Source organism: Neofelis nebulosa, chromosome 16 (genome assembly GCF_028018385.1).
Source record: "Neofelis nebulosa isolate mNeoNeb1 chromosome 16, mNeoNeb1.pri, whole genome shotgun sequence".
NCBI lineage: Eukaryota > Metazoa > Chordata > Mammalia > Carnivora > Felidae > Neofelis > Neofelis nebulosa.
Window position 1 is genome coordinate 27,770,291 of NC_080797.1, and position 27,464 is coordinate 27,797,754.

At 40.1% G+C, this 27,464-nt stretch overlaps 2 protein-coding genes across 4 annotated transcripts in view; one reads left to right on the forward strand and one right to left on the reverse strand.

Annotated features, from left to right (window-relative positions):
• Positions 1-19,127, reverse strand: part of CEP95 (centrosomal protein 95) — a 43,404-nt gene extending 24,277 nt beyond the window's left edge. Inside the window, exons 1-6 of the mRNA XM_058705845.1 lie at positions 18,969-19,127; positions 17,367-17,495; positions 13,722-13,829; positions 10,361-10,471; positions 7,518-7,623; positions 5,705-5,820 (exon numbers count right to left, since the gene is read on the reverse strand). Of these exons, the coding sequence (XP_058561828.1) occupies positions 5,705-5,820; positions 7,518-7,623; positions 10,361-10,471; positions 13,722-13,829; positions 17,367-17,495; positions 18,969-18,987 (589 nt within the window). The 5' untranslated portion in view covers positions 18,988-19,127. The remainder of the gene's footprint in view (positions 1-5,704; positions 5,821-7,517; positions 7,624-10,360; positions 10,472-13,721; positions 13,830-17,366; positions 17,496-18,968) is intronic.
• Positions 19,128-19,149: 22 nt separating this feature from the next.
• Positions 19,150-26,511, forward strand: DDX5 (DEAD-box helicase 5). Of its 3 annotated transcripts, none has more exons than XM_058705849.1 (14): positions 19,150-19,251; positions 19,872-20,050; positions 21,267-21,432; positions 21,776-21,872; positions 21,968-22,101; positions 22,223-22,288; positions 22,511-22,652; positions 22,734-22,894; positions 22,987-23,159; positions 23,532-23,642; positions 23,869-23,930; positions 24,009-24,068; positions 25,360-25,584; positions 25,807-26,511. In XM_058705849.1, the coding sequence occupies exons 2-14, from the start codon at positions 20,007-20,009 to the stop codon at positions 26,208-26,210; spliced, it is 1,845 nt and encodes a 614-aa protein (XP_058561832.1). In that variant the 5' UTR covers positions 19,150-19,251; positions 19,872-20,006; the 3' UTR covers positions 26,211-26,511. The 3 variants fall into 3 exon arrangements, with proteins under 3 accessions (XP_058561832.1, XP_058561831.1, XP_058561829.1); XM_058705848.1 differs by lacking the exon at positions 19,150-19,251 and adding an exon at positions 19,441-19,586; XM_058705846.1 differs by lacking the exons at positions 19,150-19,251; positions 19,872-20,050 and adding an exon at positions 20,590-20,786.
• Positions 26,512-27,464: the final 953 nt, after the last annotated feature.

The window sequence follows — 27,464 nt, forward strand, 5'->3', positions numbered from 1 at the left end:
TCTGTCTCTCTCTGTCCCAAAAATAAAAAACGTTGAAAAAAAAAAAAAAAAAAGAAAAGTCCCAGGGATGAAAGGAACCTCATAGGGAATATAGTCAACAGAATTAATAATAATGTATGGTGACAAATGGTAACTATACTTGGCATGAGCATAGCGTAACATATATAGTTGTCAAATCACTATGTTGTACACCTGAAACTAATGTAATATTGTGTCAACTATACTTCAATTAAAAAAAAATCAAAATAACAAAAAAAAAAAAAAGGAAAAATATTCCATGCTCCTGGATAGGAAAAACAAATATTGTTAAAATGTCAATACTACCCAAGGCAATTTACATATTCAATGCAATCCCTATCAAAGTAACACCAGCATTTTTCACAGAGCTAGAACAAACAATCTTACAATTTGTATGGAAACAGAAAAGACCCCAGGTAGCCAAAGCAATCTTGAAAAAGAAAACCAAAGCAGGAGGCATCACAATCCCGGACTTCAAGCTGTAATCATCAAGACAGTATGGTACTGGCACAAAAACAGACACTCAGATCAATTCAACAGAACAGAGAATCCAGGAATGGACCCACAAACGTATGGCCAACTCATCTTCGACAAAGCAGGAAAAGAATATCCAATGGCATAAGGACAGTCTCTTCAACAAATGGTGCTGGAAAACAGGACAGCAACATGCAGAAGAATGAACCTGGACCACTTTCTTACACCAGACACAAAAATAAAATGGATGAAAGACCTCAATGTAAGACAGGAAGCCATCAAAATCCTCGAGGAGAAAGCAGGTAAAAACCTCCTTGATCTTGGCCACAGCAACTTCTTACTCAACACGTCTCCAGAGGCAAGGGAAACAAAAGCTAAAATGAACTATTGGGACCTCATCAAAATAAAAGGCTTCTGCACAGCGAAGGAAACAATCTGCAAGACTAAAAGGCAACCGACGGAATGGGAGAAGATATTTGCAAATGACACATCAGATAAAGGGTTAGTATCCAAAATCTATAAAGAGCTTATCAAACTCAACACCCAAAACACAATCCAGTGAAGAAATGGGCAAAAGACATGAATAGACACTTCTCCAAAGAAGACATCCAGATGGCCAACTGACACATGAAAAAATGCTCAACATCACTCATTATCAGGGAAATACAAATCAAAATCACAATGAGATACTACCCCACACCTGTCAGAATGGCTAACATTAACAACTCAGGCAACAACAGATGTTGGCGAGGATGTGGACAAAGAGGATCTCTTCTGTACTGCTGGTGGGAATGCAAATTTGTGAGGCCACTCTGGAAAACAGTATGGAGGTTCCTCAAAAATTGAAAATGGAACTACCCTAAACCCAGCAATTGCACTACTAGGTATTTATCCAAGGGGATACAGGGATGCTGTTTCAAAGGGGCACATGCACCCCAATGTTTATAGCAGTGCTATTGACAACAGCCAAAGTATGGAAAGAGCCCACATGTCCACTGATGGATAAATGGATACAGAAGATGTGGTGTATATATATACAATGGAGTATTACTTGGCAATCAAAAAGAATGAAATCTTGCCGTTTGCAACTATGTGGACGGAACTAGAGGGTATTATGCTAAGCAAAATTAGTCAGAGACAAATCTCATATGACTTCACTCATATGAGGGCTTTAAGACACAGAACAGATGAACATAAGGGAAGGGAAGCAAAAATAATATAGAAACAGGGAGGGGGCCAAAACATAAGAGACTCTTAAATATAGAGAACAAACAGAGGGTTACTAGAGGGGCTGTGGGAGGACGATGGGCTAAATGGGTAAGGGGCATTAAGGAATCTACTCCTGAAATAACTGTTGCACTATATGCTAAATAATTTGGATGTAAATTAAAAAAATTTTTTTAAATTAAAAAAAAGAAAACCACATAGATCGCCCTGCAAAAAAAAAAAAAAAAAAAAAAAGGCAAAATAAAATTACTCATATGCCTTGCCTGCTTCAGATTCTGTGCCCCACCCCTCCACCCCAACCCTGCTTGAGCTGTCTCTTTCAAAAATGAATAAACATTAAAAATTTTTTTTTCTTAATGTTTATTTATTTTTGAGAGAGAGTGAGAGAGACAGAGACTGTGAGTGGGGGAGGGGGAGAGAGAGAGAGAGACACACACACAGAATCTGAATCAGGCTCCAGGCTCTGTGCTGTCAGCACAGAGACCGATGGGGGGCTCGAACCCACGAATGGTGAGATCATGACCCAAATGGAAGTCGGACACTTAACTGACTGAGCCACCCAGATGCCCCACTGTATGACTGTATTTTAAAAGAACATATGTGAGGGGCGCCTGGGTGGCTCAGTCAGTTGGGCATCTGACTTCAGCTCAGGTCACGATCTCACTGCTCGTGGGTTCGAGCCTTATGTCGGGCTCTGTGCTGACAGCTCAGAGCCTGGAGCCTTTCTCTGATTCTGTGTCTCCCTCTGTCTCTGCCTGGCCCTCTCCCGCTCACACACTGTCACTTTCTCTCAAAAATAAATAAACTTTAAAAACAAATAAAAAAGAACATATGCGATGCACATTTGCATATCCGTAAGTGAAGAAATCAAAATGTTAACAGTGATTTTCTCTAGGTCAGAGGTTGGCAAACTATGGCCCAAAGTCCAAATCTGACTCACCAACTGTTTTTGTAAATAAAATGTGTGTGTGTGTGTGTTTTAAGATTTTATTTTTAAGCAATCTCTACATTCATCATGGGGCTCAAACTCACGACTCTGAGATCAAGAGTTGCATGCTGTACCGACTAAGCTAGCCAGGTGTGCCTAGCTTGTGTTTTACTGGAATATACTCATACAAATAGGTGCGAGAATTGGAGAAATGCTGTTCTGTGGGTATATCTCTGAGCTACGAATCCTGGTTGATATCATAATAAAAAATTTATAGGTCAAACTGTTTTGTCTAACTTTTGAATGCATAATATTTAATCAGCTTTATAATGTTATTACATAGAGAGCTGTATCAAAATAGTTCTGAAATTGAGGGAATATCCACTTTGCTCCCTTAGAAATCTACAATACATAAACTTCCCACAAACAAAACAGACTTATGACTCCTCCTCTACAAATGACTATTTATCCCTTCTTCAATTTAATGAAAGACTTCACCATAAACTTACTCCTCACTTTGAAGGTATGAGAATGTATCCTGAAAACTCAGTTACTAAAGTGGTTAACTGACATAATCACACTAAAAATGGAAAATTCACCTTGCACAAACTCCATGCAATGTATTTCAAGACACTGCATATTTTAAAATGTCTGACATTCATTTGATGTCTCTTAAAATCCAGCAAACACATCTTTTTATGCTCTCCTTTTCCACAACCCAGTGCAACAGGGCCATTTTCACATCAACATGCTTAAAATATGTGAATCTCACTCCATAACTTCATATTTTACACGAAGAGCATCTAAGATCTAATATTCAAAATTCATAATGTGGTCCACAATTTCTCTACTACCTAAACTAAATTTGTCATCAACTTGACTCCAGGCAATTCATTTTTACCTGAGTCCATTTTTTCTTCAGTTTCTTGGATGACAAAGAAACTCATATGCTGTTTCTTTTTGATAAAATTTCTCCAAAATTTCATGCTTAGTTAACATTTGGCACTTTTAATTTGTCAGACTGAAAGTGACACACTCAAATTTCCTTATAGTTTTTAGACTGTTTTAGGATATACTGTTTTATTACTGAAAAGTCTCTGGACTTGTCTACTGCAAGCATTAATAAGTATCTATAATAAACATATATGACATTTCATAAATAAGGGGGAACCCTGGGTAGGAAAAAATGGGTGAAGATGGTCAAAAGGTAAAAATTTCCAGTTAAGTCATGGGAATAAAATATACAGCATGACTATAGTTAATACTATAAGTTGCTAAGAGAAGAGATCTTAACAGTTGTCATCACTATCTGTGGTGACAAATATTAACTAGACTTTTATTGGGACAGTCATTTCACAACACATGTAAACATAAAATCCATAGACTGTATATCTGAAACTAACATAATGTTACACGTTCATTATATCTCAATTAAAAAAATAAGATTCATAGTCCAGAAATTGAAGCCTAAGTTAGATGCCTATAAATGTATACGATGACAGTTATCTGATGACTTAAATCCAAATATAAAAGGAAGCTACCATAGCCCTTAATGACACCAAACCAAAACACCTCAGCCTGGCTTTTCTCTCAACCTTTTCTCTTTTGCCTTAATTGCATTATAACCCAAATAGTTAAAATCTGAAAAGAACTCACTTCTTACAGATGCAACCTTTCTACACGGTAGTTGCTATCACAGAACACCATTTCTAAAATCATAGTCCCTTCCATCTTCTGTCAATCCACTTGACTCTCTTCCTTCAAGAAGCATTCTTTTGTTACTTTCAATTGACTCTGGTCATTCTGTTACTTCGGTCATCCCAGTGGCAAGTACATGCCTTTAGTCTACTGTCTAACCTTCCATATTGAGGTTCTTTGAACATTAATTCCTTGGATTTCAATGTATATTCTTTGGAACCAAAGTACTAATGCTCAAAGGGATTTCTCAGATGGTTTTGCTGAATTCTCCAATTTCACATGTTAAGAAACGGGCTCAGGAAAGATAAGGGCCTTGTCCAAAGTCACATAGCCAGTAGCAGAGTCTGGATGAGAATTTGGCCACTGGATTCCCAATTTAATATACTTAATGCCTATCCAGCATTCCTGTTCTTCCATTAAAAAAATACAAACCACAACTTATTTTGGGCTTGGTGTTTTGAGAAGCTCTAAAACACTAAGATGAATATGAATAATTTTACTATGTATTTCACTTACTTGTCTTACTTATTGGCCGCCTCCCCAAGCAGAACACAAGCTCCATGAGGGAAGGGATTGGTGTCTATTTTGTTAACCACTATAACACCACTGCGTGGCACAGGGAAAGCACTAAATATTTGCTGGTGTGGTTACTGTCCCTGGAACTCACAGTTTATAAAACAAACATACTCAAAATTACTATACAATGTGAGAATAGTATTACCAAAATAAGATGAGAAGGCCACAGTGTAGAAACAGAGCCTCAGAATCTAGGCATGTGGGGGAAGCTGGGCTTTGTAGGGTGAATTTGCCAGGAATAGAGATGAAGAAAGAGCACCACAGCAGAAGAAACAACATGAAGGCAGAAAAGAGCATGACAACTAAGGTAGGCAGGACAGGAAGTGGGATGAAGGACAGCAAGGTACGAGGCTCAAAATGGGCCTCAAAGATATTCAGGCTTACTGTGTATGAGCAGCAGACTCTTGGAAATGTAGCCTGATGCCTGGAAGAACTGCCACTGACTGTTGTTTGAAACCATAAAAAGAGTGAGTCATCCAGTTTAGGAAAACTATACTTAGGGGGTAATCTGAATGTGAGTAGACTATTAAGTTGCATTCAGAATTCTCTTCTCAGGGTATTGGGTCCCACATATTATACGACAAACTTGCTCATGTGTCTATAACTCCTACTTGTTTGATTTCAGGTAACTGTTCATATTTAGGTCAATCATGGTATACTCTGGAAATTCAACTCTAAGGTCGAGTTACAACTCTATTCTTCTCAACTGTAAGCATTCCTAAGAATAACTATTTTTATTTTCATAGTTGTATGCTGAATAACAGGTATCTGAAGTTTACTCACCATTACTTCTTAGAGAAAAGGTGTGTGCTGTGTCTCCGAGTCTAATTACTTCACCAGTGGACTCTGTTTCATCTCCATCCCAAGAGGGGCCCAAAGCCTCAGATGACAAGGAGCACCTGAAAGGATTCCCTTACTTACTTGGGCCCAGCCTAACCAGAGGGCCCCTCCTGACGAAAGCTGCTTTAAACAGCCTGCCTATGAGTATTCAGACTGCTCATGGCTACGTGCAGTAAAAGGGCAAGACACTCCCGTCTGTTGCTTATCACTTTTTGGTGTTTATCTGTTTCAACTCATACACGTATGGTAGAAATAGCCGTGTAGAAAGTGTCAAGGATTAAATGCATAGGAGAATACACACAGAGAACGATAAACACTGGATACTCGACGGGTGTGGGGGTGGAATCTGGGTAGGGTATGAATTTTGCATTAAATATCTTTGCATTGTTTCACTTTTGCACTGTAAAAAAAATCTAATAATAAAAAATAAAGTCAAGAAATTCATCTCGTGGTGGTCTCCTTTAAGACAGGTTTTCCACATGTACTATACCTAAACAGGAAGATATTGCCTGTGTCTTTCAAATCATGACAAATTCCATAAAAAAAATGGAAAGTCATACATTTAAAAGTCATAGCATTATGTTCAACCCGTAGTTAGAACTACCATCAAATCTGTAATGACGTTATATTTTGTCTATAAAAGTTGCAGGTATTTTAAAACTCTGATATTTGTGAATGAGTTAATGTTACTGATTCATGAGGATACAGTAACGAGCAATTTTATACTGCCGGTGAGTGTATAAACTGTCATGGCCTTTTTGGAAAGCAGTCTGGCAACTTCTAATAGGCTTATAACATTCATACTCTTTGGATGTAGCTTAAAGAGCAAACAAAAGCATGTATCACATTTTCAAAAACTATAAAAAAACCCAGAAACATCCACCTCCACTTTAGAGGAGTGGTTTAGCCCATTGTGAAGCACCTATATGGTCTGTTACACAGGGATTAAAAATTATTACAAAGAATTTAACAACTCGGAAAAAGACTTGATATGTACAATTTTTAAATGCGGGAAACAAAACTATGTAAACAATATGACTAAATAAAAAAAAAACGTTATAAAAAAAGACTCAAGTATAACAAAACATTAACAAGCCTTTGTTTAGTTCTGAATGGTCGAGCTCATCTTTTTTTTTTTCACTTGTTTTTTATTTCTTCGTACTTTCCAGGATTTCTACAGGGAACATAAACTATTTTGATGACCAAGGGAAAAATAAAAATATGCAGGTGCACTTAACCAGCTAAGTCACCCAGGCGCCCCACTAAAGATGTATTTTGGAAAGGGGCACCTGGGTGGCTCAGTCAGTTAAGCATCCGACTCCAGCTAAGGTCATGACCTCACTGCTCATGAGTTTGAGCCCTGCGTTGGGCTCTGTGCTGACAGCTCAGAGGCTGGAGCCTGCTTCCAATTCTGCATCTTCCTTTCTCTGTCCCTCTCCCACTCACGCTCCCTTTTCTCTCAACAATAAATAAATGTTTAAAAAAAAAAAAAATTTTTTTTTAAAAGAAGTATTTTGGAATAAAAGAACTAACTAGGAAGAAGACAATACACAGGTGTTTAATACTGAGACTTAAGTATTACATATAGCACAAGGTTCTTAAAATTCCGTCAGGGAGATTTAAACTATGAGAAGGTACTGAGATTTTCCCATCAGTTTGTTTTGGTTTTTGCTGCCATTGTGGTATGTTGTGTGCCAATTCTTAGAAGGAAAAAGCATAACTTGTTTTGATTAAATTCATAGACATTGAGTGCTACCTCCCAAAAGAAACCTTTTTCCATGATGATTTGGATTCCTTAGTACTTTCTGGCTCTTCTAAAGGTTCTCCTTGATGGAATTCTTTAAAACTCTGTCCAGTTTCACCTGTTTAGAATAGATAAAAACAACACCAAAAACCCTCTAAATTAATAATGCTATTTTTATATGGGGGTGGGTAGAGGTAAGAACAGTTAAGCACCCTCATCTTCTCCTGGTAAACTGGCCTTTTGTGAACATGAAATTAGAAAGAACCAAATTATCACCCGTGAAGACCATTATTACTTGGGTAACAGAAGCAAGATAAATGGTGCTTTAAAAGCAAGGACTACAGTTGTACTAGCAATGTTTTATTTTTTAAGATAGGTGGTAGGTTTATTTTTTATTGTTTATAACCTCCCTGTTCAGTAAGGGATGTCTGAAGCAAGAGGACTAGGCTGTGGCTTCAGAACACAACTGTGAGCCTCAAGCTCCAAGACTATCCCTCCCAGGCCAAGAGTCAGAGTACATCAAAGCTCGGCTGAAGTTCTCTTTCAAACTATCACTCCTTTTTCAACTCAACATTTCTGAGGAATACACTTTCGCCAGCAGCAACACACTAGGGAATTGATTTCAGGAGGTACGTGGGTGAAACTTCCTATGATTCAGATTGACGCCTCTGAATATTCCCATCCCCACTTCTAGAGATTTCTCTATTTGAGCACCTACCTTCTTTTTTTTCCTATTTCTGTATTCAAAATAACCAACACTGTAATAACATTAGTTAACATTCACTGCGCACTGACTCGGAGCTAGGCTTGGAACTACACTATTTATATATCTACTTACTCAACCATCACTATAGCCATGGAAGAATTTCAAATGAGAACACTGAGGCTCAGAGAGCTTCAAACAATGAGAGGCAGAACTTAGCATTGACGCAAAGTCTGCTTTCAAATCCCTGTTCTTCAGTGGTAAGTTAATGATAATGCTAGCTCAGGTACCAGGAAAAAGTTGCTCTGTACATGATGTGACTCATGATAATAAAGATTGACTTCCCACTATTAACTGGCATTTTGAAGACTCTGATTAGCTCTAGGTAATACTGCCGTATCAGCTTGGACCTGCAAAGGTGAGAATCACACTTCAGAAAACACCATCCAACCACAGTACTGCTGCGCTGGGAGGTCCCACCTCTGCAACCCCCTCCTAGCAGCACTAAGCTCACCACATTCTACTGACCTCCCCTGGAAATCTCCCTCCCGCACACCCTGCCTCCGCGTCTCACTATTACCAGACTCACATTTAAGTATCTCTCAGTTCTGCCCTCCTCTCGCCATCCCCACTGCCCTACTTGTGGTAAAGCCACTACCATTCCTCTTCTACCTGCAATCAAGCACTACATTGTAAAAACTGCTGCTGTTAGTGTAAAACTTCAAATTAATCAATTTCCACCAAAGGTAGTTTTCCATCTCTTAATCTTGTCGCTAAAATGGTTAAAGCCACCAAGCCTCAAAATACCTACTAAGTAGCCTTGAATTAGGTAAATTTCACATGTCTTTCACTCTCCCCCAATTCTCCTATAATGGTTTTTATTGTTTAACAGTCCCCCCCCCCCCGAGGGATATGTTCCAAGACCCCCAGAGGATGCCTGAAACCAGGTAAGATTGAACCTATATATACTATGTTTTTTCCTAAACATACATATGATAAAGTTTAACTTCTAGATTAGGCACATCAAGATAAGGAATAGCTAATAATAAAATAGAACAATTATAAAAACACACTATAACAAAAGTTATAGAAATGTGGTCTGTCAAAATATCTTATTGTACTGTACTCACCTGCTTCTTGTGATGATGTGGGATGATAAGATGCCTACGTGATGAGACGAAGTGAGCTGAATGACACAGGCATTGTGATGTAGCATTAGGCTATTAATAACCGACCTTCTGACAATACCTCAGGAGGATCATCTGCTTCTGGACCAAGGGGGACTGCGAGTGGAAAGCAAAACTGCATCTAGGGGGACTACTGTATGCAGTTATGGCTGTCTTCCTGACTTAAGTCAGAAACTTAGGTTTCTTTGAGAGCAATAAAACATGCCATGCAATTATGAATCCTCCCAGCGAACCGAGGCTGGTACATATTTAACATATTTCAAACACTCAAAACACTCCACACTCAGAACACTCAAGTGTTTGAAATAAGAAATATCCCCTGTGGCAGTTTTCCCCTCCAGGCCAGACCTACATATGCTTTTAAATCTTTTCAGCAACAATGATAAAAGGTAGAAAACTATCACTAAAGAGTTTAAGGTCAGATGTTATCACAACCACTCGAGAAGTAGGAACGATGAGCCTACCCACATTTTTTTGTCTTCATTCATATTAGAATTTATGTTGTTTGTTATTGCTGCTGAAAACTTGTTGGATAACTTTTTGGAGAACTGGATTACTCAAAGGCTAAAATAAAACTTTCAGGCTGTCACAAACCTAAACATAGGTTAAAGACAAAAACACTCCAATTCCTCCTGTTAATGCTTTAGCAATATCCAAATTTATAACAAAAATGGCAGTTCTGACAGGAAATTTTGGAATAAGTCATTTCATGCAATAATAGGACAGTAAGCAACTTTAATCAGAACTTTTTATAGATTAGCACATCCAAACTGACAAAGGACATGATGATAGTCTAAGATATTTTTTTCCAACCACTTAGAACAGTTAAGAAGTGAGATTTAATTTACCAGGTATATGCATTAGTTATTCTAATTCCTTTGAAGAAAAATACACAAAAAGAAAAGAGGCAAAAAGGGACATGATGTAGAATATAAGCCAAATCAAATTACAATTTTAAAACTTACTTTTTTCATGAGATGTCTCACTGATGTGTTCTGTAAGATACTCCAGCAACCCATCAAAGATTTCTAGCAGATTCTTAATAGATTCTTTATCTCCCTTCACTATATTTTCTCCTAAACACAGGATAAAAAGCTATTAAAAATATTAACCAAGAAACTAAAAGTCTCAAAGTTTCAAAACAAATATACCACTGTGTAAATACTGTTCAGATAAAAGAATTACAAACTAATTCAGGAAAATGAATAATATTATAAATATTAAAAACATGAATGTCTTGATACCTAATTATATTTGAAAAAACAAAAGAAGCAGTCTTGAATATAAAGTTTGGTAATTAATTAGCATATTCCTTCCTTTACCAAGAAACAAAATAAGTAGACTTAATAAAACATCCTCTGGTAAGATTTATACCAAGATATAAAGTATCTAAGCGGAACTTTTTTTAGGCTGGTGAAAAAAAATGGCAGGAAGCAACACAGTTTCAGATCGTGGGATCCTACTTCTAGATAGTGGTTTGTTCTGAAGATAACAGCAGTAGAGTAACATAAAAACAAAAAACTTGTTGGGATACTTTCATCAGGAATTCCTCATTTTTTCTATTTGTTAACTCCTATTCATTTTATATAGGTCATGTCATTTTCTTAATTTAAAAACTGCCCATGTGGGATGCCTGGGTGGCTCAGTTAGTTAAGTGTCTGACTCTTGACTTCAGCTCAGGTCATGATCCCAGGGTCGTGGGATGGAGCAACACCCCCCCCCCATGTCAGGCGTGGAACCTGCTTGAGATTCTCTCTCCCTCTCCCCACGCCCCTCCCCTGCTCAGACCCAGGTGCTCTCACTCTCTCTCTCTCTCAAAAAATAAATAAAATACTAATTTTAAAAACTTGTCCATTCATACAAATTTCCAATTTATACAGCTTTGCATACAGTTTGTATAACTTCCAGTTATAAAATAAATCAGAGATGAAAAATAAAGCATAGGGAATAACATCAATAACATTGTAATAGCGTTGTAAGGTAGTGGTCGGTTACTATACTTATTACAGTGAGCACTATGTAACACATAGAACTGTCCAATCACTATGTTGTACATCTGAAACTAATATAATTTTGTATGTCAACTAAACTTCAATAATAAATTTTCTTAAAAACACTGGCCATGCACGTAAAACTTTTTAATCTCACCTCAGTCCCAACTTCTCCAGCCTCACCTCCCACCACATCCACTTTACACCCAGGAGTTACTCTTTAAACAATTCCTGGCACAATACTTGTCTCATAATAAATTTTTAATACATGCTAAATTGATATGTTGACAAGAAATGGGTTGGTAAAAGCATGGAAACTTAGCATGCTTAATATCACCTAAAATGGACTCTAATCAACATCAGGTATGGATGGAATGTAACTCTTGAGACAGCTGGGTTGTCCTTTGGGAGGTCATGCCTGCATTCTCTTAAGTTCAAACCAGTAAGGGAAAGACACAATGGAAACTTGATATTTGAGAGAATCTAGCCATTCAAAATTTCACTCATGATGCAAAACAAACCTAAACCAGAAATACGATGTTTTACAAAATTACCAATACAGATAGACAGTATTTGACAATTTTTTTTTTTTTTTTTTTTTTTTGGTTTAAAGCAAACAAATCTTCTTAAGCCTTGTTTTTCTGGCTTAACGAGATACACAAGTATACCCCAAGGGCATACTCAGAACTTCTCAGTTGCCAGGATGGGGAGCATCCTCTGCCAACCCAGCAACTAAGGCCGCCCACCAAAATGCAGTGCTTCATGGTACAGAAGAAAGTATTTTAAACTGAACAAGAACACAACGAGTAAAAAGCTGCTTTGCAGTATACTGGAGGAGATAAGCAGTTCTGCAACTTTTCACGGGGTGGGTGAGAGTTGTTAGGAGCAGCTCTGCATTAAAAAGTTACATAAGCAGATACAACTATGCTATAGGTTTAAAAAGAACAAATACCAGAAATTACCCTATTCCAGTGATAAAGCAATTCCGAATTGCAAAAGAACAGGAAAACCCTGGGATTATCCCTCAAAATGAATTATCTTCAAACTAATTTACCATTTTTACTCCTAGAACTGCACTCAAAACTTAAGACAGAGTATTTTTGCAAAACTTGAGGTCAACATCACATTGAGAGACGTGAGTGACCAATCCTGATTAACATTTAACTGCCCAAGAACAAACCAATGGTGTAAGCCTTCTCTAAGTGATTCAAATGTAGGTTCAAATGCACAGATTCCCTCTTTTCCTTAGCTTGAAATAATTTACTGGAATAATCCTCATTTTCTATCTAGAATACAGGGATTTACAAATATATTTATATTTGGTATGTTTGGCTTTAGAATACAAGCACGATATACTCTATTTTGGAAAAAGTTTCAAAAACAATTTACAGTTTTATTTATTTTGAATAGAGAAAATATTCATGAGGCTTAAAATTCAGGGGCGCCTGGGTGGCTCAGTTGGTTGAGCATCTGACTCTTGATTTCAGCTCAGGTCATGATCTCACAGTTTGTGGGATGGAGCACCATGCCGGGCTCTGCGCTGACAGTGTGGTCTCCTTGGGATTCTCTCTCTCTCTCTGCCTGTCCCCCATTCACGCACTCTTTCTCTCAAAATAAATAAATAAACTTTAAAAAAAACAAAATAAAATTCAAGAAGTATAAAAGTTATATAATGAAGTCTCATCCCACCCTCGTCCTGCAGCCCTGAAGTTCCTCTTACTGGAAGCAATTGGCATTACAGGTTTCTTGCACATGCTTTCAAAGAGTCCTTCTGCAAGCAATCAACTGCATATTTCCTCTCCTTACCTTTGTTTTTATAAGCAGCACCCTACTCTGCACATTATCATTGTTAAGTGCACATCTTTCTGACATTACACATATTGGAGACTGTTCCACTAATATGGAACATTGTACATAATGAGCATCATCAATCATCTTTTACAGTAGCAGAGTAATTCCCTGCATGGAGCTATCATAACTTATTTAACCTGTCCCTATTTAACGGATATTTAGATGTAGCTAATTTTTAGCTACTACAAACAAGCAGCATGTTAGCTTTAAAATAACAAAATAACAAAAAACATACCTTTAACCACCAGCCAGAATTCTTACATCTCAGACTCAGGTCCATCATAAACTCAATGTATGACTCTCCTAAAAAACCTCTTAAGAATGGCTGCCTTAACTCTACCAGTCAATTTGTCTTGGCTCAGTCTTGCCACTTGGTTTATTTCATAAGCTTACTCATTTGGTTAACTAAACAATGTCTAGGATTCTACCCAACAAATTATTTTAGTCAAATGCAAAATTATCTGATGGTTAAGTATACACCAACCTGTTATGTGAGACAAGCTGACTTGCAGGTAATCCAAGGCCAGCGAATCAATTACTGCTTGTACATTGTGAGCTTCATCCTCTTGACTCCTGGGAATAGCTATGAGGTCTGTGGAAAAAAGGCTACACATTTTTCATCTGAGGGTCCAAGTTTTCATCTGTCTCTGACCAGGCTTCTGAGTCAGGTTAAGTGCTACAAAAGTAAGCTCTACCCAAACAGAACAGGCTCTAAAATTCAGATAAAGCTAACAGAGCCTGATTCCACACAGCACCTTTAGTGGTTGAATACTTAGTCAATCAACATATATATGAACATGTTCTACAATAAGCACCATGCTACAGAAAGATAAAGGAGGTGCTAATACTCTAGTAAGGGAAACAATAATGGAGTGAGACTTTAACCCACAATCATGGGCTGCTTTCCATGAGAGGAAAAAACCCCACAACCTTCTGAAGGTAAACTAGTAGGAATTAATGGCATAATGATTTAAAAGGTCAGTATATAAGGGTGTCTGGGTGGCTTAGTTGGTTCAACGTCTGACTCTTAATTTTGGTTCAGGTCATGATCTCAGGGCTTCTGAGATGATATGGAGCCTGCTTAGGATTCTCTCTCCCTTGTTCTCTCTCTGCCCCTCCCCCACTCATACACACACTCTCTAAATAAAAATAGAGGCCCCTGGGTGGCTCAGGTGGTTAAGTGTCCAACTCTTGATTCTGGCTCAGGTCATGTTCTCACATTCCTGGGATTGAGCCCTGAATCAGGTTCCATGCTGACAGCATGGAGCCTGCTTGGGATTCTCTCTTTACCTCTCTCTGCCCCTCCCCCGTGCATGCTCTAAAATAAATAAACTTGCACCAAAAACCATAAAATACCTAGTAATAAATCTAACCAAAGACATGAGAAATCTATATGCTGAAAACTACAGAAAGCTTATGAAAGAAATTGAAGACACAAAAAAATGAAAAAATATTCCATACTCCTAGATAGGAAGAACAAATATTGTTAAAATGTCAATACTACCCAAGGCAATTTACATATTCAATGCAATCCCTATCAAAGTAACACCAGCATTCTTCACAGAGCTAGAACAAACAATCCTACAATCTGTATGGAAACAGAAAAGACCCCAGGTAGCCAAAGCAATCTTGAAAAAGAAAACCAAAGCTACAGGCATCATAATCCCAGACTTCAAGCTGTACTACAAAGCTGTAATCATCAAGACAGTATGGTACTGGCACAAAAACAGACACTCAGATCAATTCAACAGAACAGAGAATCCAGGAATGGACCCACAAACGTATGGCCAACTCATCTTTGACAAAGCAGGGAAAGAATATCCAATGGCATAAGGACAGTCTCTTCAACAAATGGTGCTGGGAAAACAGGACAGCGACATGCAGAAGAATGAACCTGGACCACTTTCTTACACCAGACACAAAAGTAAACTCAAAATGGATGAAAGACCTCAATGTAAGACAGGAAGCCATCAAAATCCTCGAGGAGAAAGCAGGCAAAAACCTCCTTGATCTTGGCCACAGCAACTTCTTACTCAACACGTCTCCAGAGGCAAGGGAAACAAAAGCAAAAATGAACTATTGGGACCTCATCAAAATAAAAGGCTTCTGCACAGCGAAGGAAACAATCTGCAAGACTAAAAGGCAACCGACGGGGACGGAATGAGAGAAGATATTTGCAAATGACACATCAGATAAAGGGTTAGTATCCAAAATCTATAAAGAACTTATCAAACTCAACATCCAAAACACAATCCAGTGAAAAAATGGGCAAAAGACATGAATAGACACTTCTCCAAAGGAGACATCCAGATGGCCAACTGACACATGAAAAAATGCTCAACATCATTCATCATCAGGGAAATACAAATCAAAGCCACAATGAGATACCATCCCACACCTGTCAGAATGGCTAACGTTAACAACTCAGGCAACAACAGATGTTAGCGAGGATGTGGACAAAGAGGATCTCTTCTGCACTGCTGGTGTAAATGCAAACTGGTGAGCCCACTCTGGAAAACAGTATGGAGGTTCCTCAAAAAATTAAAAATAGAACTACCTTATGACCGAGCAATTGTGCTACTAGGTATTTATCCAAGGGATACAGGTGTGGTATTTCAAAGGGGCACATGCACCCCAATGTTTATAGCAGCACTATCAACAATGGCCAAAGTGTGGAAACAGCCCAAATGTCTATCAACAGATGGATAAAGAAAATGTGGTGTATATATACATATGGTGTATGTGTACATATATATATCTATGTATACATACAAACGGGTATTACTGAGCAATCAAAAAGAATGAAATCTTGCCACTTGCTCCTATGTAGATGAAACTTGAGAATATTATGCTAAGCAGAATTAGAGAAACACAAGTATCATATGACTTCACTCATATGAGGAATTTAAGATACAAAACAGATGCACATAGGGAAGGGAAACAAAAATCTAAAAACAGGGAGGGGAACAAAACATAAGAGACAAATATAGAGAACAAACAGAAGGTTGCTGGAGGAATTGTGGGGGGGGGGGGATGGGCTAAATGGGTAAGGGGCATTAAGGAATCTCCTGAAATCATTGTTGCACTATATGCTAACTTGGGTGTAAATTAAAAAATAAAAATATAAAACAAAGTAAAACTTACTTTGAAATGCAAATAAACTTTAAAAAATTAAAAATAAATCAAAATAAACTTTAAAAAACCCAAAAGGTCAGTAAAGACCACAGTGAGGAAAGATTTTAACACTGAACTTATATTTGGAGTCTCTCCTCTGGCACTGAGGGAGATGAACGGGGGAAGGAAGAAAAAAGTACTTTATTTTTTAAGTTTTTCTTTTATTTATTTTGAGAGAGAGAGAGAGAGCGCAAGTGAGCAGGGAGGGGACAGACAGAGAGGGGCAGAGAGAGAATCCCAAGTTGGCTCCATGCTGTCAGCACAGAGCCCGATGTGGGGCTCAAACTCACGAACCTTGAGATCATGACTGGACCCAAAACCAAGAGTCAGATGCTCAACCGACTAAGCAACCCAGGTGCCCTGAAAAAAGTATTTTAAAACACTGGTCTAATAACTATAGGCCTCTGTGCTCAAATGAAGGTTAAGACTAGCATCAAAGATACCAGCTAGAGGCCATCTCCATTATTCCAAGTGATGAGGGCACTAACTCATGGTAACAGTGGGAAAGGAAAAGAGACTACACAGAGCTTTAATACAAATGGTTATAGCAGAGACAGTAGAGATCTATGGATAAAGACTCTGAGCTACTCAACCAGGGATGCAGTACAATCATCAATTCATATCCATAATACTGGTTAAGCAACAGGACCCAATAAGTTTCCAAGTTCTACTCAATTTTAGAATTTTTGAAAATATATGTACAGAAAAGGTGTGACTTCCACAAGGTATTAGCCATGATTGACACAATGACCAAGACCACTCAAACTGATTTGAACAAGGCTGTTACTACATGTGGGTCTTTATTATGGTAACGAATGCAACAGTTACATGCAAATAAAATGTAAACAAAGAGAAAATACAGGATTTCATAAACACCACAGGATCTAACTTAGGACACTCAAAACACCTGGCCTAACATATAGTCACTATTACTCCCACTTTTTAGTACCCTTACCTGGTACCTTTTCTCCCAAAATGGATTGATAAAGAGCAATAAAAACATTAGCATCACAGTCTTCCAGTTCTCGTATCCTCAGGTGTATGTGACATTTCAAAAGAAGGTTATTGGCAACAGTTATCCACTCTGTTAGGAAAGGAAAAAGATAAGCCTTAAATAGCAAAAGTCGACCCCACAAAGACAGACATTGAATGAAGCACAAGATAAGAAATTTGGTTACTATATAGGTTCAAAGGCCCTCCAAGGCATGAATTTTGAAAATACATTATTTAATTTCTAGCACTCGAAGTGCTAGAGTGCTAGAATTTCAACGTAGTAAAAACTATGATGCAAATCCAATTTCTACCGTTATAAGCTAAAGTCCTAAGTTATGTACCCTTTTCTTATTTTACAAGCCACACAAAGCTGTTTTTATTTAAAACATACGTATAAGTAAACAAATATGTCATAAGCAAGACACTTTGTTAATGATAGTCTGAGGCTACCAGAAACTAATTAATGAATGCTGTTTCAAATTCCCAATAGCGTTAGTCATGTTTTTACCCAATTATCTTGTGCAAGTCAGAATTTCTCTGGTGCCCAATAGGCTGATTAACGCAGGCTGTTAAGAAGTGAAGTAACGACACTAACACTACAACATTTGTTAGTTTTTAATTATATTTAATGTGTAAGAAATAAAACATAGAAAATACCTAAAAATGTCTCTAAATTCACAGCTAGCACATTATCAACACTGAAGTTTCCTGTGCCACCGCAACCCACCCCCAGACACCGTTGGAATTATAGCAAGCACACTTCAAGGGTTTCTCGAACAATTTAGAAAGCTTGAAATATTTGCGCCCTGATATAATAAGCAACTAAAGAGAAAGTTCTGTTACTCTGTATCTGACATGCTCAGCAGGTTCTAAAAATGTGTCTGTATTCAAGGCACATCATCTCCCTCTTCCCAGAAACAAATGAGAGTATCTTTCAAGAATCCCGTTCTCTCTCTCTCCCCGTGCCCAGTTCTCAAGCTGACCAAACCAAAGGGTTTGAAGTCTGAACGCTGCCTGGAAGAAAAGGATGAAGGCGTCCCAGGCAACCCAATCAACTCGCTTCTCGAAAGCGGTTGCTAGAAAAAGCCAGGTAACGACACAGAGCACCGAAGAGAAAAATCCACCACCGTTCTACTTTGGCAAGGGCATCAACAACAACACCGTAAGAGTGCCGTTGCTCAAAAGTTCAAGGTACAGGCAGGTACGGCCTCAGTCTCCACAATGCAAGAAGCAGAGAGCGCGCTGACAGCGGCTGGATTCCCGAGAATACAGGTGCCAGGAGGACACGTTCTGCTTTCTGACCGCCCTCTTTGCAGCCAGGCTGCAGGCGTGCTGCGGGCCCTCCTCTTCACACCCCGAAATCGCGCTCGATGGCCACTAAGCGAACCGAGAGCGGGGCTAAGAGACCCAAACCCGCCGACCACGACGGGGTGTCTGTGACGAGCCTCGTCGGCAGGCCAGACCAGTGAGTCCAGCCGGAGGACTCGAGATAAAAGGAATAGGGGCATTCGGGTTCTTAAACGGTTTCAGTCCACACACACCGGCGCTCCGGGCCGAGACTCACCAGCCTCTGAGCCGGCCATGTCACGGAGGCAGGTTGCCGCTAGACTCCCAACTGGGCGCGCGATGGACGGCGTCCTGGAAGGGCCGAACAGCGCAGACGCACCGCCGAGGTGGGGGAACGAAACGAAAGGGCTGGGGAAGAAAGAGGGTGGGACTTTAGAACGGCTTCTCGCTGCTGATTGGTCATCACAGGAGGACTTCCTTTCTCAGCACGGACCGAGGCGGCGGTTTGTGGGCTCTAGATACCCTTCGCCGCGGGCAATATCCCGCTAAGGGATTCTCAGGTGGGTGGGTTTGACATATCGGGTCACACCCAGCAGCCCAGGTCGGTCTCCCGGGGACATTAGTACGGAACTTCCGGCGAGCTATTTCGTATTCCTCCGCCGACGCCAACTGGAGATGTAGTGCGGTCCGCCTACCCCATGGGCGGGAGCAGCCACGTGACAACGTCTGGCTCCGCCTTCCCGTCTCATTTGGTTAGAGGCGTGAGGGCTCTTTGGAGACGTAAACATCTCCAAGTGGGCTGAGTGGGTTGGCCTGTGCTGGCCATTTTGTTGGGTAGGCTGAACCTGGAAAAGGGCAGGGTGGCCTCCTTGAAGTGTGGAAAAACGAGGAAAAGGTAAAGAATAGAGTGTAGGCTGAGACATCTCAGTGTGGGTGGGTGCAGCCATGAAAGGGGCCCTAAACCGGCGATTCCGAGGGAGGGGCGGTGGGGGGTGGGGCGAGAACATGGCGGATCCCGGAACGCCGGCGGGCGTTGCGGCCTCTGCGCAGGGGCGGAGTGATTAGGTCATAGAGCGGCTCCCAGCGTTCTTTGCGGCGGAGGAGGCGGTCCAGACTATAAAACCGGCTGCCGGGACGCGGCCGGCACCTCATTCATTTCCACCGGTCTCTCGTTGAGCAGCTCCGGCCCTAGTCATCGCCGCTCCTCCGCCGCTGCCGCCCCCGCAAGGCTTTGCTGTCGCCAAAGCCACCCGCAGCGACTCGTCGCACCCGATTCTCTCCATTTCGTTCCCCGCCAACCGCAACCATTGACGCCATGTCGGGTTATTCGAGTGACCGAGACCGCGGCCGGGATCGAGGGTGAGTGTGGGAACGGACTTGTCAGGCCTGGCAGTGGGGGATGGGAGGCCGATGAAGGTGGCGGGCGGGGGCGACAGGAACTTGGGTTTTTCAGCCTATCTTTAGGCTTTTGTGACCGAAGGCTTGCGCCATTTTGGTATTTGTCAAAAACTGATTGAAAGCTGTTATTCTGTTAACGGTTCTTAAGGTCGCCTTTTGTTGGCGGGCTGGCGGGGTGGGGGGGAACATCGAAGTTTCCCCGGCGATTGAGCAGCTGTTGGGAGAATTCGGGGGAGGGTATTTCGAGGGGAGGAAAGCGCGACGTTTCCAAGAGGATGAAGTCGTCGCTATTGGGTGCAACCCTTCGAGATGTGGTTTAGGTGCCCCGGGAATTCTATGAGAGCCGCCGGGCTCGCCTCCGAACCCGTTGATGTGACAGGGGCAGCAGGGTGGCCAGCGCCGCGGGAATCGGCCATGTGGTTGGGTCGCGGGTACAAAATGCCGGCGTCGGACATGGCGGCGGCGCCTTTGTTACCCCGCCCGGCGGAGGAGCTCAAAATGGCAGCGTCGAGAAAATGTGGCGCAGAGAGAAATGCGAGACAAAGGGGGAAGCGCCGCCCCAGCGGGAACGCCGCCCGGTCCGGGACTCCTCCCCCGGTAGTTGCCAGCTCCTCCTCCTCTTTTTCTTTGCGTTATATAATTTTGCTATCAGAATCAGGAGCCCTTCCGCGGGATACCCCCAATTCGATTGGCTTGCGTAAGTGTCCCTGAGACCACCGTCCTTGTTCTGTTCTCATTGCTTGTGTTGTCCCCGCTATTCCTTAAAATCAAAGCTTTTTTGCTTGAAAACAGTTGATAAATAATATCGCTGTTAAGCTCCTCCCTTGTATTGTCTCTTTTCCAGACATTTAATTCCTAAGCTCACGGGAAAGGCTAGTAACCATAAGCTGTTGTCTATCCTTGTAATCGGAACTTCGGGCGTTTGGGCAGCCAGTTTCCGACCTGCTATCTCCCGGGCTGTTGACTTGGCTTTAGTAGTGTGTACTTGGGACAACGGGAGGGGAGAGAGATGGTGCTAATGGTGGCTTTTGATAGCATGACCATCACCAAGGGCAGTGCTAAGTCTTCAAACTGTGAAAGTCATTTACCTTTAGTGTGTGCCAAAGGATGAAAAGTCTGTATGTAAATCACTGTGTAGACATTTGAAAATGTGAGGTTTTTGTTTTTGTTTTTCCAGGTTTGGTGCACCTCGATTTGGGGGAAGTAGGGCAGGGCCCCTATCTGGAAAGAAGTTTGGAAATCCTGGGGAAAAACTAGTCAAAAAGAAGTGGAATCTTGATGAGCTGCCCAAATTTGAGAAGAATTTTTATCAAGAGCACCCTGATTTGGCTAGGCGCACAGCAGTGAGTAATTTCACATGGTTTTATCAGGCTATAATTCAATAATGACTTAAAATCTGAATAGAGAGGTCTTGGAAATGACCAAATTAAGGGAAATTCACACTTTTATGGTAGCTAAGAAAGAGGTGGTACTTATAAAAACAGGTGGCTTGGGATTTTTCTACTTCAGAGTTGTTGACCTATAACCACAATAGGTGAATCTTGTGCTGTGTGGTGTCTGTATGTGGATACAGGTTTAAAATCCCATTAAGGTTTGTTAATCATTTAAAAAGTTAGGGACCTGCTGACTTGCATATTAGTGAAGGTTGTCATGGTACTTAGTAGATCATTAAAATTTGTTTTTTAGCAAGAGGTGGAGACCTACAGAAGGAGTAAGGAAATTACGGTTAGAGGTCACAACTGCCCAAAGCCAGTTCTGAATTTTTATGAAGCGAACTTCCCTGGTAAGTGCCTAGTTTTGAGGTCCCCCCCCCACTTCATTTATTCTTTTTCTTCTGGTTTCGCTAATATTTTATTGAATTATTGTTCCTAATTTTAGCTAACGTAATGGATGTCATTGCAAGACAGAATTTTACTGAGCCCACTGCTATTCAAGCTCAGGGATGGCCCGTTGCTCTAAGTGGATTGGATATGGTTGGAGTAGCACAGACTGGATCCGGGAAAACGTTGTCTGTAAGTTTGGGATAATTCTTGAGTTTTATTCGGTGGTGATGTGCTAGAGAAAACAAATGGAGAATATAAAGAAACCGGAAGCATTTTAACTTAATTCCTGTTGTTTGCCTCCCCCCCATAGTATTTGCTGCCTGCTATCGTCCACATCAATCATCAGCCATTCCTAGAGAGAGGTGATGGGCCTATTGTAAGTAGACATATTTTCATTAGCTTTTGCTTAGTATGATGGAGAGATTTGTAGCAAAAAACTCGTGCTTTTACATGGAGATGTTAGTTGCCTTATTCAACTTAGTTGGAGACAAAGCTGTCTTTACAGCAAACATCAATTACCTGCCAGCATAATGCCAGTAAGTTTAAAACTAGGATCCGGGACTCTGTTAAAATCTCCTCTGCTTTGTGTTTCTTTTAGTGCTTGGTGCTGGCACCAACTCGGGAACTGGCCCAACAAGTACAGCAAGTAGCTGCTGAATACTGTAGAGCATGTCGCTTGAAGTCCACTTGCATCTATGGTGGTGCTCCAAAGGGACCACAGATTCGTGATTTGGAGAGAGGCATGTAACAATAATTTTGTCAGCGTTGGTTCTAGAACTTCTACACTACGTGTTGTAGTTACATCATGTGTTTCATTGAAGGTGTGGAAATCTGTATTGCAACACCTGGAAGACTGATTGACTTTTTGGAGTGTGGGAAAACCAATCTGAGAAGAACCACCTACCTTGTCCTTGATGAAGCAGACAGAATGCTTGATATGGGCTTTGAACCCCAAATAAGGAAGATTGTGGATCAGATAAGAGTAAGTTAGCCTTTAAAAATGTTTCCTTTTCAAACTTATCTCAAAGATTTGTTCTTAGAATACAATGCTTTTTTTAACCCCAAATTCTTCAGCCTGATAGGCAAACCCTAATGTGGAGTGCAACTTGGCCAAAAGAAGTAAGACAGCTTGCTGAAGATTTCCTGAAAGACTACATTCACATAAACATTGGTGCACTAGAACTGAGTGCAAACCACAATATTCTTCAGATTGTGGATGTATGTCATGATGTAGAAAAGGATGAAAAGTAAGTTTTCTGTAGAAGTATTGTTCTAAAAACATCACTGTACAAATTCAGGAGTTAACTGTTTGATAGGTTATCTTAAAAGTGACTTTCAGTTGGGTGCAATGTTGGGTGTGTTTGTTTAAAATTAGTCTGTCGATCCTTATTAAAATACTTTCCTTCATTTACGCAATTGGTTATCACCATATAGCAAAGAAGGCAAAGGAACTCATTCTTTATGGGTTAAGGACCAAGGATAGAATTGCTTGATACAAGTGTTCAAGCAGGTGTTTTTACTTGAGTTGTGTAAATCGGAGTTAGTGATTTCACTGACCATAAATATGTGTCTGTAACTGTGGACTTCTTTTATTAAAATTCACAATTTGTTTTTCCAAGACTTATTCGTCTAATGGAAGAGATCATGAGTGAGAAGGAGAATAAAACCATTGTTTTTGTCGAAACCAAAAGAAGATGTGATGAGCTTACTAGAAAAATGAGGAGAGACGGGTATGTGGGCTTCTTCCATTGAAGCAGGTGTATGAGAGCTGAGTTTAGAGGGAGAGGCAAACAGGTCGAAAGTAACAGATTTGAGTTTCATGGATGGCAGTTATATCTGGTGTAAATAAAACTGTACATCAGGTAAAACTAAAGGAAATTGTGGTTAGTTTTTTAAGCAGACTAAAATCTATCAGGTTTTAAAGGTGAACTTACTGATAGTTTTTCTTTAATGTAGGTGGCCGGCCATGGGTATCCATGGTGACAAGAGTCAACAGGAACGTGACTGGGTTCTAAATGGTAAGTCAAATGAAAATGAAAATATTTTTATTAAAACCTGTCATTCTTACATTATTGATGATAGTTTTTCTTTCACAGAATTCAAACATGGAAAAGCTCCCATTCTGATTGCTACAGATGTGGCCTCCAGAGGGCTAGGTTAGTAAAAACTCGAATTCATGGCTCGGTTTCCCAGAAGATCTCCATATACTTTTTTAAAGAAAGTTTATTGCTTTCTTTAACCTCTGCATTTTTTCCAAGTTTTTTTCATATAAAGGTGCAGCCTTTGGCAAGGCCTAGGCATGACAATCGGAGGACTCGAGGGGGATGGAGGACTAGTGGTCGGCTGGCTGCTTCCAGTCGATTAGAGAGGTGAAAAGCTGAAAGTGTGCCAGTAATCTTCAAAAGGCAGAACATACCACCTCTGCCCCGTAAACTGTTCTCTCCGGGGGAAAAAAGTGCAAGTTATCCTCACAGTTCACTGCCGTGGTATTTCTTCTGTCCCATGCTTTGCATGACTGCCATGGTACAGCACTGTTTCAAACTGTTTACTGTGATCTGTGGGTCTTTGAGTTTCAGTGAGTTGGCTGAAATGTTGAAGAACAATTTCCAAACTTCAATGTTCAATGAAATTTTTGTTCAAGTTTGAAATGGAGAGAGCAGCTTTAAAAGGTACTAAGCCTTTTACAAATTGGTGAGTACTGGCACATGAGATCTAGAGCAGGAGCAACTTCTCACACTTAGTCAGTGGGAAAAGAAAGCAGTGCTTTGAAAGTTCCTCCCTCACCTACACAGTAGTCGTCATGTCGAGACCTGCCAGAGAGAGACACATTCTCAAGTGAATCCTGGCTTCTTGGAAGCGCTTGCCTAGACGAGACACAGTGCATAAAAACAACTTTTGGGGGACAGGTATGTTTTTCTTGCAGCTGCGGTTGTAAGGTCTTGGCAAGACAAGCAGTGTGGCCAGAATTTTGAACTTCTGATGAGTGTGTAATGCAAAGGACCATGTACATTTTTGTTCAAAGGTCCTCAAAATGAGCACATGAAGAGGTTGCTGTGAACCTTTAAGTGGCCCTACTGCGCAGAAGCATTCAGATGTCACTTGACGATCTGTAAGGGGACTTGCTGGTTTGGGAATATGTTAGAGAATACACGTCTTACTGACAGGCTGTCTATCATTGGGTGGGTAATGAGACATCCAGGTAGATGGTGTGTGCTTTTTTTTTTTTTTTTTTTTTTTTTTTTTTTTTTTTTTTTTTTTTTTTTTTTCCTTCCCCCCTCTCCAATTTCAATGGTATTCCTACAGGGAATGGATAACCATTTTAACTGTATTTTTTGCAGCCCGTACCTTCTTGGGAATACAATTGTCTAACTTTTTATTTTTGGTCTGGCTGTTGTGGTGTGCAAAACTCCGTACATTGCTATTTTGCCACACTGCAACACCTTACAGATGTGGAAGATGTGAAATTTGTCATCAATTATGACTACCCTAACTCCTCAGAGGATTATATTCATCGAATTGGAAGAACTGCTCGCAGTACCAAAACAGGCACAGCATATACTTTCTTTACACCTAATAACATAAAGCAAGTGAGCGACCTTATCTCTGTGCTTCGTGAAGCTAATCAAGCAATTAATCCCAAGTTGCTTCAGTTGGTCGAAGACAGAGGTTCAGGTAAGACCAACCTTCATTAAGAAACGTTGGTGATTTGGGGTCACATGATGGTCTACAAATCCATTTAAATGGGATTGGCGGGTGAGTAAAAATCTTTAATCTGAAACGGAGAAGCACTTCACAGAGTGAATAGAGCTACTTGCTACCTAATTCCTTTTTGTGTCAGTAGTGATTTGTGGCATGGAAATAATCAGCATGCAATTATCTTTTTTTTCTTGACAGGTCGTTCCAGGGGTAGAGGAGGCATGAAGGATGACCGTCGGGACAGATACTCTGCGGGCAAAAGGGGTGGATTTAATACCTTTAGAGACAGGGAAAATTATGACCGAGGTTATTCTAGTCTGCTTAAGAGAGATTTTGGGGCAAAAACTCAGAATGGTGTTTACAGTGCTGCAAATTACACCAATGGGAGCTTTGGAAGTAATTTTGTGTCTGCTGGTATACAGACCAGTTTTAGGACTGGTAATCCAACAGGGACTTACCAGAACGGTTATGATAGCACTCAGCAATATGGAAGTAACGTTCCAAATATGCACAATGGCATGAACCAACAGGCATATGCATATCCTGCTACTGCAGCTGCACCTATGATTGGTTATCCAATGCCAACAGGATATTCTCAATAAGACTTTAGAAGTATATGTAAATGTCTGTTTTTCATAATTGCTCTTTATATTGTGTGTTATCAGACAAGATAGTTATTTAAGAAACATGGGAAATGCAGAAATGACTGCAGTGCAGCAGTAATTATGGTGCACTTTTTCGCTATTTAAGTTGGATATTTCTCTACATTCCTGAAACAATTTTTAGGTTTTTTTTGTACTAGAAAATGCAGGCAGTGTTTTCACAAGTAAATGTACAGTGATTTGAAATACAATAAATGAAGGCAACGCATGGCCTTCCAATAAAAAATATTTGAAGACTGAATTAAGTGGAAATTGTACTTTATTTTACATATATAATGTCATGTAAAACTTTGCTTAGATGGTCTGTTTTTTTAACCATAAAAACTAAAAAGACTGCTCCTTTCTATAATTTAAGTTTGGGAAGTGGGGAGATCAGAAGGCCCTCCTTAAAATGGTCTATTTATATTGCAAGAAGTAAAATGAGTTTAAATTTATAATTTTAGGCAAAATTGCATCAAGGCTTTTTGTAAGTACCTCATCAGGTGAGTCATTTAATAGCCTGGTAGCAGAATGGTAAAGTGAGATTAAGGTAGGAAATAACCAACTGTGTAGCCCCACCCTCAAAGTGCTTCATGTGAGAGCAACATGGAGGACTTTATTCCTTTGTAAAATTTCATCATTTGAAAAGCTCCAAATAACTTTGTTTCAGAATAGATTATATTTTTGCTCTTGGCTCTACTGTGAATTAACTGAAATGGTGATTAAAGCTAAAAACTTTACACCTTGTAAGACGTTTGGCTAAGAGCTAAGTTTCAGTTCATGTAGATTGTAGTCTTCGGGCTTGCTGAGGCTCTTCACTAGTTATATGGGAAATCATGAATATCTTTCCAATAATTCAGGGAATTCTAAAGACTTGAGACTGGAGGGTCTATTCATAAACAAAAGTCTTGTTGAAGTTAATAGTTAACCAAGAGGAGGCAACATAACCAAAAGCACAGTGACCATTGTACAAGTCTTCTTAGGGTCAACCTGGGTTTTTATTTCTAGAAAGGTCAAGGGAGGGGTGGTGGTTTTCGATACAATTTTGGCTCACCAACCTTTCTAATACTACATTTCAATTATGACTAGAAATAGGTCTGAATGTCTTCCCAGACAGTCTGGTATTTATGTTCCTTTTTGTCAGGAGAGGAGAGGTCTTAATGAGACTTCATTTAAATTTTGATTATTAAATTGAGGCTTTAATTGGTGTCAATG